Source organism: Dermacentor variabilis, chromosome 6 (assembly GCF_050947875.1).
Source record: "Dermacentor variabilis isolate Ectoservices chromosome 6, ASM5094787v1, whole genome shotgun sequence".
Classification (NCBI taxonomy): domain Eukaryota; kingdom Metazoa; phylum Arthropoda; class Arachnida; order Ixodida; family Ixodidae; genus Dermacentor; species Dermacentor variabilis.
In genome coordinates this window covers 187,083,514-187,096,619 of record NC_134573.1, presented here as the reverse complement: position 1 = coordinate 187,096,619, position 13,106 = coordinate 187,083,514, and the positions used below count along the sequence as shown (strand labels likewise).

General features: G+C 45.3%; 1 protein-coding gene across 1 annotated transcript in view; it reads right to left on the bottom strand.

Annotated features, from left to right (window-relative positions):
- The window catches only part of LOC142585961 (structural maintenance of chromosomes flexible hinge domain-containing protein 1-like), a 409,872-nt gene that overhangs the window by 229,146 nt on the left and 167,620 nt on the right, over positions 1 to 13,106 (bottom strand). The window contains exon 20 of the mRNA XM_075697096.1: positions 8,601 to 8,720. Within this exon, the coding sequence (XP_075553211.1) occupies positions 8,601 to 8,720 (120 nt within the window). The remainder of the gene's footprint in view (positions 1 to 8,600; positions 8,721 to 13,106) is intronic.

Below are 13,106 nucleotides of genomic sequence, written 5' to 3'. Positions count from 1 at the left end.
TTTTGTACCTATGAAATGAAAAGTGCTGCGGAAGCGTAATCCTTGGGTAACAAAAGAAATAGTGTGAATAGAGCGGAAACTGAAAAAGGCAAGAAAACAACTCAAGCAGCGCCCGACTGTTCCCGCAAGCGATCGGCTTCTTGGCTTGCGTACCATTATTAGCTGATAAAATAAAAAAAAGCAAAAGAATACTATAAAAAAATAACACTAAAAAATTTTCTCATCTCATCCCCAGGAAAGTTCTGGCAGCACTTATCGCCAAAAAATAAAGCTGCACCCAAACTCTGTATCGGTGACACCTTTTTAACCGACAGTGCTGAACCCACAGATGCGCTCAACCGATATTTCTGCTCAGTGTTTACGCGTGACGACGGTATCAGCCCACAGTTCCCTAGCTATGAACACATTCTGCCGATTGGTGATGCTACAATTACTGAGGAAGGTGTGTTAGCACTTACGCTCAACCTCCACGCTAAAAAATTGCCCGGAGCTGATCGAATCCCGAATGCGTTTCCTTCCCGGTACGCCGAATGGTGTTCAAAGTATTTAACCCTAATATTCGAGAAATCACTGTGATGCGCAGGAATTCCAACCGACTGGAAGTAGGCGAAAGTCTTCCCCATACCAAAAACAGCGAATCCATCTCTCCTCACATCATACAGGCCAATATGTTTACTGTGCACATGCGCAAAAATACTCGAACACATAATTTTTAAGCACATTTCCGCCTTAACGACAACGCAATAATTGACGCAAGACAACATGGTTTCCGGCGAGGTTTTTCTACTGTCTCTCAGCTCGTAGAAACAGTTCATGACTTAGCGATGGCTTTAGATAGACAAGGCCAAATAGACTTAATATTGCTCGATTTTGAAAAAAACATTTGACCGCGTCTCTCACTCCAAACTACTTCTTAAACTAAAACCCATTTTAAAGAATGACGGCTTAGTTAACTGGATTACAGCATACCTTTCATTACGCAAACAAAGTGTTCAGGTCAACGATGCAGCTTCGACACCCGCAACTGTAGACTCAGGCATTCCACAGAGATCAGTGTTATGGCCGCTCCTCTTTCTTATCTTTATCAACGACGTCATCAGTGACATACGCGTCAAGATAAAGATTTTTGCAGATGACTACATTTTGTACAACGAAATACGCAATTCAAATTTCATTTCATTTCATTTTCATTTTATTACCCTAAAGACCCCTTGATAGGGGTATTACATAAGGGGTGCGAATACAATAGTACATAATTTGCATAATACATAAGCGAACACGCAAACAACAACAACAAACTATGTGATAAAGGGTTACATACGTCAGCGTAAATACATAGAACTAAGTAATACAAACTAAACTTGCACGAGCGTATAAGTCTATTAACACAAGTCATTTCTATTGTGAAAAGTGCGCAGTGACACTCTCCATGAATGTACAAGGGCAAATGATGGCGGAGATTTGGTGGGGCAGATTGTTCCAATCTGTAGTGGCATGGCAAAAGAATGAGGCGGAAAAGGTAGCAGTGCGCATGCGAGGGCGGCCCACTTGAAAAGTGTGGCGTGTACGATGAGATGTTCGGGCTGCGGGGAGGATTGGTTGATTAAGCGAGCTGTAATAAAACTTATGGAAAAGTGAAAGGGTCCCAGTGCGCCGGCGCGTACAAAGGGGCAGTAAATTCAATTCTTTCTTTAAGTAAGACACGCTCACGTCATATGAGTAATTAGAATGGATGAACCTTGTGGCACGGTTTTGAACGGCTTCGAGTGCATTAATGAGATATGTTTGGTGCGGATTCCATATGGCGGATGCATATTCCAATTTTGGTCGGACTATTGACTGGTAGGCCAGTAGTTTAACAGGTTTGGGGGCGCGTTTTAGATGACGCTTGAGAAAACCCAGCGATTTGTTAGCAGATGAAATGATGTTACTGACGTGTGTTCGCCAGGATAAGTCGTTAGATATAGAACACCTAGGTACTTGTAAGACTGCGCAGCACACACGGGAATGTTATTGTGTATTGGTAAGGAAATGGGTCGCGCCGACGAGAAAATACCATCAAGTTGCATTTCTTAGGATTAAGTTCCATTAACCACCGGTCGCACCATTGCTGTAAACAGTTAATGTCCTCCTGAAGTAAGTCTTGATTAGATGTGCTAGTAATTGTTCGATAAATGACGCAGTCGTCTGTGAACAAACGAACATTGCAAGACACATGCAGGGTAGGTCATTAATGTATATTAAGAAGAGTAGGGGTCCAAGAACAGATCCTTGCGGTACACCGGAAGTCACTGGTAGGTGGTTAGATGCACGGTTGTTAACTGTAACGAACTGAGATCTGTTTGTCAAGAACGCTTCAATCCATCGCAAAATGTCGGGGTGAAGGTTCGCAAGAGAAAGTTTTAGTAGTAGACGTTGGTGTGGTACCTTGTCAAACGCTTTTGCAAAATCTAGAAATATCGCGTCTGTTTGGAGGTTAGAATCTAAATTAGTGTGAATATCATGCAGGAAAATGGCCAGTTGTGTTTCGCAGGAAAAGCCTTTGCGGAACCCATGCTGTGAAGAATGAAAGTACTTGTTCGAGTCAAGAAATTTCATGATTTCTGTGTACATGACGTGTTCCATGAGCTTACAGGGCACACTCGTTAATGAAATGGGGTGATAATTAAGCGGGCAATTCCTGTCACCTGATTTGTGGATGGGAACAACCCTCCCCACCTTCCAGTCATGTGGTACTTCACCAGTTGAAAGTGACTGCGAGAATAGCATACACAGAAACACCGCGGTGACGTGTTTAGTATTCTTTAACAGTTTCGAATTAATGTTATCCACGCCGGCTGACGATGTGAGTTTAAGGTTGTCAATTAACGATGAGATACCAGCTGGGGAAAATGTAATGGTTGGCATAACGCTTGTTTTGTTAGTACGCGAAGAAAAAGGGGACGTGGTAGGCTCTTCTGTAAATACCGAGACAAAAGCTGCATTAAAAAGGTTCCCGCACTCTACATCGTCGACCGTTTCACCTCCTTCATTGGTAAGTGTTACACTGTGCCTTTCTTGAGGGTTTATCACCTGCCAGAATTTTTTCGTGTTATTGATTAAAAGTTTCCGAAGGTCATCACCAAAGAATGCATCTTTCGCCTTGCGAATCGCTGATAGGTATGCGCGTTCAGCAGTGTAGTATTTTTCCCATGCACACGTGTTCATCCTGCACTTTGCGGCACGATACATGCATTTCTTCTTGTTTTCTAGTCTTTTTAACGAATTGTTAAACCATGGTTTTTGTTCATGTGTTCGAAAGGTGATTTTGGGTATAAACTGGTTAACTAAGTTATTTTTTGTTTGAATATCAGCCAAGTTTCATGAATGCTGAAGTTATGAAACGTATCTTGGAAAGAAGGTAGAAAATTCTGTAATTGTTCACATATTGCATCATAATTTCCTTTGTCGTATAAGTGTATAGTTTTCTCCCGCTTCTCCCGCAGAGCCGGAGCAAAGCGAAAAGAAGCATGGATGACCTTGTGATCACTAATTTCTCTAAGATAGGTGATGGACGATAAACTGTCTGGACAGTTGACCAGTAGTAAATCTAATATGTTTGCAGTGTCTTGGGTGACACGCGTTGGCTCTAATATGAGTTGTGTCAGGTTGAAGTTGAGGCAAACGTCAAGAAAATCTCTCGATTCGGTTTGGCTTACCAGAGAGGGTACTGTGTTGTGCCAATCAATGTCTGGTAAGTTAAAGTCTCCAAAAAGAAGAAGGTCGGCATTAGGATAGCGAGAGCAAACCACATTTAGTGCATTGTTTAGATTACGAGCAAAGTCGGCGCTATTGCGAGGGGGCCTGTAACATACACCTAAAATTATAGACTGTGGGGCGGCGTGGCACAGAATAAACAGTATTTCTAACTCTGATGCGATGTTAATGGCAGAGCACGATAACTGTTGACTAACGGCAATAAGCACACCTCCTGGCTGTCTCACGTAGCCAACGGAATTCGCCGCCTTTAGGGCTCCGGTTACAAGTACCGTGCGGGTGGCGCGCTGATGAAGGCCATTACACATGCTACAAGAGCCGGAAAACTTTTCCCGCATGTAAACCATCTGTGTAGATTGCCGACAGCTTTGGGGCAGCACACAAATGCCGACGATCGCATCCCTCCTTATGTTCCATGAGGAGGCATGCAGGAACATAGCAGTATAGTTGTTTGCCCGGAAATGAACTCACTGGATCGCTGAATACAGCTTTGCAAAAAACATGCTCACCAAAGAACATTTCTAACACAAGGAGATGCTAACACTTCGCTTTCGTTCGCGTCGAAAGTACTGCTTGATACTAGCATATTTTACTTCGTATACATGTAGGGAGCAACGCCGAACTCCTTAAAGAAACGCAAGCTCTTGAAATTTACCATTACCATCTCACCAAACCACAGCGCCAAACCACCTTGCGCCGTGCTTCATGTGTGGCAGCAGCGGCTGATCCGGACAAACGCCAATGTTGACGTCACGAGGCGCACGACCAATCACAGGCGGAAACAAGGCGCGCGAGCTGCCTGAGTCTGCTGCTGCACTTTTCGTTGAAATAAAATCTGTTTGCACTTTCTTTCGCTCAATTTCGATGCGATATTCGAATTCGGAGGGTTGAAAACCATTACATACAGATCTTCACTCGTTTTTCTGGAAAACTCTTCAGTTTCCCTTTAATTTAGTTAATAAGTGAATATTCAAAAGTTTATACATCCAATAAAACTACTGCCCTTACTTTTCATATAGCTGTCTACTAATCTGCTATCACAATCGATGTTTCACCTCTCCGGCAAAACTGAAACTTCATTTATCATAACTATAGTGCATTGGAAGTAAACCTTTGTTTTTCCAAATGAGAGAGCTGTATTTCCGTATGAAATAGTGAGGTGCGCGGTACCGTAAAGGTATTTTCTTTATTTAGGTCACAGCAAACGGGTGCGTGCTGTCGAGGATGTTCCTTCTTTTTTTCCTTTTTTTGTGGTCACAGAAAAACAGGTGCGCATTAGAATCAAGTAAATATGGTAAGTGATTATTACGTTACTGCTGACCGAAAAAAAGAAACAAGAAACATAGCCAGCCCCTAGAGCACTTCGTCAGCCAAGGAAGTTCGGGAATGGACTCCGAAACTGAAAGATGTCTCTAAAGCATGCACCTCCCAATTTCGGAGGCTACAGAACGGGCCACTGGAAGCCAAGCCAGCAGAAAATCCAACATGGTGGCATCCAAGATTGGGTAGCATGGCTCGGAATGAGCGATTTAGTTCGGAAAACCTAACTTTGGGCCTAAATTCGCCCCAAAAATTGGTCAGGAAGATGCATTAGCTCTATGGGTACCATGACGGTACAATTATGCAGTCTGCAATATGCATCAAGTCCAAATTTTTGGAGTCTAAAATATCCATCGGCAACTGTAGTGGCATCTAGTGTAGTGAACACCTAAAATCAGATTTGAACCGCGGGCCACAGTGAGGTTCACTGGGTGGAGCATGGTGGGCACATACCACTCCGTCATAGCCTTTGCGGTGTAAAGCATTGAAGAAGTAGCGGAAGCACTGCAAACTGTGTGTTTGATTGTGTATAACTCATATTCTGCTCAATGCATTGAAGAACTTTTTTGAAGTACAGTAAAGCCTCGGTGATACGAATCTTAAGGGTGTGGGGGTTCAACACTGCGTGCTGCTAGGGCTGAAGGCGAGCTCCGGATCTAGCCCCACGCAGTCGCTTTGTGTTACTCCCCAACCCATAGCGCGGGAATCGCGGCTACGTCGGATTCGAACGAATAAGGCAACCAGCGGCGTAAACTGTAATAACGTTTATTGCTACCGGAAATAAAGAAAACTGGCAGAGGGACGTCCTCTCTGTAATAGTAATAAATAGGCTGACCTCGTTGCCCGGGATAGTCAGGCATACGAGGTCACTCACGTGTTGCAGTAGGTACTCCAGTCCGGCAGGTTAGGGGTCCGGCGTCTGAGAGAGGGGGTCTCCCCTGATGGCGCTGTTTTGCACCTTTTTACCTGGGCGAGGGGAATGTCCTCCTCACCCGTCAGCTACCTGCCTGCGAGTCGGGGAGCAAGGGTGCGCGCGCGTTGCGAGAGCGAGGGAGAGGCAGGAGAGGGCGTAGTGCGCCTCTCCCGTGTCCATGCCGGCTCTCGACGCGACGCCCGAAATTCATATCACAAAAAAATCAAATGAAATTAGCATGTTGAAGAGCCAGAAGCTCATTTTCAGAATTTATCAGCAAGGCCATTTCCAACAAAGCCACAGTGCCGCGGGAGCCATTGGAAGATTATGTCATGTCCGTTTATGAGGGCTTGATGGAGAACCTCTCTGGTTTTAAACAATTGTTCATGGGTCTTGCGTCATAAGGCTGAATGCAGACTTATCACAAAAACGACCCACTTTTGAGGTCTGGCTTGTGCAACGTAATTAATAGCAGCACGTAGAATGGCAAGTTCTGTTGCCGTAGAGGTCGTTTTATGGAACACTGAATGTAATTGTGACTCGTAAGGCCGGAATTATGGAAACGCCTGTGGAGCTGGTGGCTGACAGATCCATCAGTGTCAATCTGCGTTTTTTGTTCATGTCTCATTCAGTAATGACAGTGTGCACTGACGTAGAGCCACTGGTGATTGATGGGTCTTTTCCATAATTCCTGGAATCGTGAGACGTACTTATGGCGGTCGCAGGCACCAGAAGGGTAACAGTGGTCTTGCTGCTGGGTAAAGCCCGACGGAAGGTAGCCTTCACGTGTCGCAACAAGTGTGGAAAATGTGGCTTGAGGTCTTTGTGCTGGCAAAGCTGCAATATAGTGACTGGGTGATGTGTGCTCTAAGGTTGTCAATCGTTGTATATGTTGGAACCAAGCAGTCTCTAACAATCATGATTGTTGCGTGACTCAAGGCATATCGTGGTAACCCAAGACATGTCCGTAGAGCCTGGCCTTGCAAACTTTCGAGGGTATCAATGTTTGTTTTTACATGTGTTCGCCAAAACCAGCAAGCTGTACCGTAAAAAGCCCAGAAACAGCACTCTGTACAGCTGCAGCATGGACCGTACCGACGTGCCCCAGGTTTTTCCGCACAGGAACCTCCTTATATGTATTATCAAAATTAGTCTTCGCTTCAGGTAGATGCAGTGAGGGCTCCATGAGAGGTTCCTGTCAATAATCAGACGTGAGAATCAGTGATGCTTCTGATATTTGATACCCTGGCCATTGAGAGAAACAGGGTACGGTGCCATGTGTTTGGAGGTAAACGCGAATAACCTGCATTTTTCGATGGACACACGAGGCCTTGTTGATAGGTGAATTGTCTTGGGTAATATTTCAGCAAGGTCAACCATAGTTAGGTTAAAGAGAATAGGGCTGACTGCCCCGCCCTGAGGGACGCCACCATGACAACCACAAAATGACAAAGGGATCGTTAGCTATGACTAGGAGACAGTGTTTTTATTCAACACCTCGAAACTGATACAAAACTAATGCAAACGATACAAAACTGATAAATGGAACACTGTATACATACTGACAACACACAAACCATGGTGGGACACGAGCACAACTGCACAAGAAACGTTCCGCTACCATTTACGCCCAGTCAAGCCAGCTGAAAGAGGGGGGGAGTCTGCAGACATATATTACACCCCCCCCTCCTCCTCCACATGGCACCCGAAGACGCCCCCCGCCCTTACCACGCCACTGTTTGTATCACCCGAACCGGCGTGGAGGAGCGTTCAGGACATCCAAAATGGGGCTCATAATATACAGTGCCTTCGGCTGTGGAATTTGTGGGGATGCACGACTCTCACGCGTCCCCTGATATCTTGTTTTCCCGCATAGCTCCCATCTCTTGCAATCCCGCTTCGCCACGTGGCCTGCGTGACGCCCGCGGCGGTCGATGTGGTTGAAGCGCAGTGCGAGAGATGGCGCGAGTGTTGCGCTGCTACCGGCGGGGTTACTTGGGCGCGGGAGCACAAGGCGCTTCCTCTTTGGTGGCAGATCGGCAAGCAGCGTGGGCGTTCCACGCGTGCGCCAATCCATACTTCTGGAAGACCGTCTCGCATGGCCGCTTTCAAACGCGCCACCGTTCGCGTGTGACCGTACACGCGAACGACCAGGCGTTGGGATCCAGGATGGGGCGAACATATTTGCTCGTTATCCGGTCGCCGTGATTCGGACTTCTAGATTTGTCGCGCGCCCTTCGGCATGTTTTGTGGATAGCAACTTGGCTAGCAGGCATTGATCTATGAAAGGTGCAATAAATGCTCTTGTGATTGTTTGCACTACTGTGTTGTCGTTCCTTTATCCCAAGAGCGCGGGTGTGAGAACCCCGCAAATTGCACGAATTTGTATCACCCTGAAATTCGTACCAGTCATGATCATATCACTGAGGTTTCACTGCAGTCTAATTTAACTTCAAAGGCATTTCACGACTTCCATTAAAAAGAGGTTCATGGTCCCTTTAAAGGGTTAAAGGATTTTGTAAAATGAAAACAGCAACTTCCCCTTTCTGTTATCTTCCTCTTCATGTGCTTTTATCGATTCCCGTAAGTGAAACACGAAAATCAATCTTACCAATCACTGTGAAACGAATCTTGAACGACGGGAGCTCCTTGCCAGACGTCATTGCTGTGGTGGAGTCACTCAACATGGCTTGAAGGGTAAGTGTGTGGGCACCCAAATTCTGGATGTTCTCTGTAAAAGGAAGGTCAGTGCTACTGAAGTCAGGGAATGAAGCCAGCTTTTCACACCAAGGAAAATTAAAGAATGCAAATAGCCAACATACAGTTGTGTTCCAATTTAGAATGTTTGCACCAGCTGTACAAAACATGCTGAAAAGCATTAATGTGAATGCAGACCCACACACACTTAAATTCAACACAATTCTTAGTTCACAAGGTTGTCTAAAGCAGAGTGTCGGAACGAAACATTTTTTGTTTTTGTTTTAGTTTCGTTCCACAGAAAGAAGTTTCGTTCTGGTTCTGCTACAGAACAAAAAAAAATTATTGCAACGGTTAATAACAGTTTTCGTCCACATGCAAAAATTTTCAGACCAAAGTAATGATAAAAACACAGTATTTATTTCTCAATAAGTAAATTACGAATTCTGAGATCATGCTCAGTGGCTTGAGTCAAGGCACTGAGCATGATCTGAAAAGCAGCACGCCATCAAATTTACTCACGAACGTGCGAAACTGCTTTTCCAATAAATTGAAATTATACATAAACAAACAATAAAGCTTCGATAACAAATAGTCATATAAGTTAGTTAATTCAGGTTTAATGGCGCAAAAGCGACTAGGGCTATGCTGCGCCAGCCACAAGATATTAAGAATTCAAATCTTAAAGCAGTGCAAGCTGCGATACTTTAGAGTCTGTGTAAAAAACCAGTTTCTTCTAAAAAGCTGAACAAGTCAGTGAAGGGCACTAGCGGTTCATCTTCGAGTATTGATGCGGGGTGTGAAGGTATGTGTAAGTTGTAGAGATTCTGTAAAAGCCTTTGTCTCTGTGTTTCAATATTTCGACATGTCATAATAATGTGCATTATGGTGAGTGGTTCATGGCACTTCTCGCAAGTTGGCGGGTTTTCGTTTTGAAGTAGAAAATTGTGTGTCAGGTGTGTATGCCCGATTCGAAGTCTACATAGGATCACCTCATAGAGGCGTTGCTGGTGACTGCACGACTTCCATTCTCTAAGCAGGGGTTTTATTGTGTGTAACTTGTTATTTGTGCATGAGTCCCATTCTAGTTGCCACTTTGATGTCAGGGCCTTATGAATCGCTCGAATACTGTCTTTGTATGGAAGTGTTGTTTGTGTTATACCTTTGTGCGCTGCCATGAACGCGCATCTATCTGCTGCTTCATTCCCTGGTATCCCAACATGGCTTGGGACCCAGCAGAATCGTAAGGTTCTTCCGTATTCATTATAGGCCAACATGTTTAGGATATCACCAATTATGGGTTCAGACGTGGATTTAAGGTTTAGAGATCTGAGTGCGCTTAACGAATCGGTATATATGATAGCATCAGCGGTGGTCCAGCCCGTTTAGGATTTGGAGCAATTTTCGGAGCAGGAAAAATCATTCTGGAGCAGTTATGGAGCAGAAAAATTTGTCTTTTTGGAGCATTTCGAGTAGTACAGCAGTAATCTGTAGCCATTTGGCAAAGCTTGTTATTACTGTGCAATCAGTAAATGAAGAGTGACGCAAGACACAAAGCCAACGGCAGCATAAAATTACGAATGCGCCACAACGATTTGCGCCGTTAGGCATGCACAAGACAAAAAGTGATGGCAAATGTCTTATGTGCATTCCAAATGACTGATGTGCTTTGATTTACTTTACCGCACCGGACAAAATGTGTATTAGTATGCCTAAAGCAATGCTAGAAGCTTGACAAGACTATGCGTCTATGAGCAGTGCCGAAATGAGTACCGTTGTACGCTATGTCGCAAAGATGGTACACTCGCTTTCGTTGCGAGGCAGATTGTCGCCTTCCTGTGTGTCGTGTGGCATCCGCGAATAGGTACCAGTCGATTCGGCGTAAAACCGTAATTTTCCTCACCTATACCCGACTGACCCATTCGTAGCACTACCGATTAGGCCTAACTAGGCCAAGGCAGTGTGCCACGGCGAAAATTGGCTGTTAGCCAATTTGACAGGCAAGCTTTCCACAAGTCATCACAGAAAGCTTGCCGCTAATATGTTCATATGAGTGGCTAACCAGCGATCGGTTCCGAGGTCATGCATACGTGTTTTTGATGACTGTCGAAGCCGGCAGCACACTGCAATCACGCATAGATGCTTGCAGATTGGCAGAAGGTTCCGAACTGCATGTGCAAACGCATGAATCCGCGTGCATGAACACGTATATGATACGATCTCCGTGCCTTCCAGTGGCTAATTGGCCCTATACGTTCGCACATAAGCGCTGCTTTCGTCGCCGTTCCGTTTGTCGGCGTCGGGTATAAGAATTGTTTCGATTAGAGTTGATGACCCGGACGACCCTTGTACCAATACAGGCGTGCCTCATAATCAGATTGTGGTTCAGCCACGTAACTGTTTCTGTCCCGGACGTTCCTGTCCCGAAACCATCTGAGTGCCCCAGTTAGGCTACGTGCAATGCATTGGCCTCAGCCGAATATTTCATTTAATATGCAAAAACAGAGTAGCAAACAATCGAGTCGCGAAATGAATTATTTGAATGTTAAATTTATTCGTATAGTTGATTTGTAATGTCCGATTTTCACACACTCTAGAGACCGCGAAAACGTCCGAAAAAACTAATCTATGCCTTTTACTGCCCCCAAGGGCTCAAATCGCCACATAAACGTTCGAAATAGCTCTGAAGGCCTGCAAGTACGCTTACTAGGCTTATCGGAGCTCGCACTGTGACAGGGAAGCGAGTGCACGGATGTGTAATTAAGGAATACAGTACATACTGTGTCCCGTGATAATTGCCCCTTCCACTTTTGCAATGCTTCACCGCAAGAAACCTTCGCGTACGCTTCGCCGCATAACACTACTGTATTAAGGAGAAGCTGACTTTCAGAAGCCGGCATCATTTAAACGCGTCGTGCTTTCCAAGCTTCGAAGCCATGGGGGAGGATTACAAAGACGGTGTCGGTGCGATTGCTAACAGCGACGAATTGCTTTAATGAAAAACAAGGCACCAAACAGCAAGAAGCTTGGTTGCAGACGTCAAAGTAGCTGTAGGCCTAGCTGCGGTGGCCTAGCGCAGCGTTGCCGCGGCAGTGGATCTGCGTGCAAGAGCGCCTGTTCTAAACGGCGAGATAATAAAAATGGCGGCGGAGGTGGCTTCGATTAATGCCGTTTCGGATCTACGATCATGGAAAAACGTCTGGAAAATGGGATGGCGAAGAGTTTTTGCATCAGAAATTTCAGACATTCTTATACATTGACTATGCGGTACCATGGCAGTGGCGTGAAGGCGTCCGATCATTGGGCATGTCCGAAAAGTCGGGCGTCCAGAAAATCGTTCGTTGACTGTAGTTGCAAACCCCACTGAAAACATTGCATTGCCGCAATAACGAGAAAATTCCGCGCTTTTGCGCAGTTGGCGCAAATGGCACTTGAGTGGGCGCAGCCAGGAGCAGGCAAGTCGAATTGTAGCAGAATGGCGCAAATGGTGCCGTTGGACCACCACTGTAGCATTCATCTGCTTGTCGCTAGTAATTTTTTTTACTGCCGTCCATAATGCAAAAACTTCGGCGGTAAACACTGAAGAAAAATTATTTATCCGAATGCTATTTTGCCAATTTTTTGTTACGATCCCGACACCTACGTATTCTTGTGTCTTGGAGCCGTCAGTGTAAAACTCCGTGCAATTTTTACATTTTTCTTGAATGGCTCGGAACTCTTGTATTATGTGTTCTTGTGGAATGTCTTTTTTCTTTAGATGTGTCAGTGTCCAGTCACATAGCTGTGAAAAGTTGTACCATGGTGGCCTTTCAGCAACCTGCAGGGCCTCATGAGGAACATAATTCTGACAGTATTCTTCGTGTCATAAGATTAGTGGCCGAATCATGTTTGGTTTGTTTGTGTAGTGTATCCGTGATTTGCACTGTGTTACGATGCTGTAGCATATATGTTGTGGTGATGATCAAATTCGTAGTACATAGGAAAGTGTAAGTAGTGCTCTGCGTTGCTGTAAGGACGGCTCATTGCAGTCAACATATAAACTTTGGACAGGTGATGTTCTGTAGGCGCCGCTCGCCAGTCGTAGGCCAAGATTGTGAACACCCGGCATCGGCTCAACCCCCAGGATCCCCCTTTCCCCGGACACGGCTAAGCCGCTCACGGCTACACGCGGGAGGGTCCAACCCTCATGTGCTCGGGTATGTGGTGTCGCAACACACCAAACGCCTGCTGACGCAGACGCCCCTGCGGGGAATAGTCATATAAGTAGAAAAGAAAACGATAACTTCTTCAGCCCCCAAGCCCTGTGTTTTTGATACCATGCCTATCTGCTAGTGCACTGTGCACTTTCTAGATGGTGTTAACAGGTTGCATACTTGCACCTTGGAATAGTTCAGGTGTCCGCCTCGATTGACATAGGCGC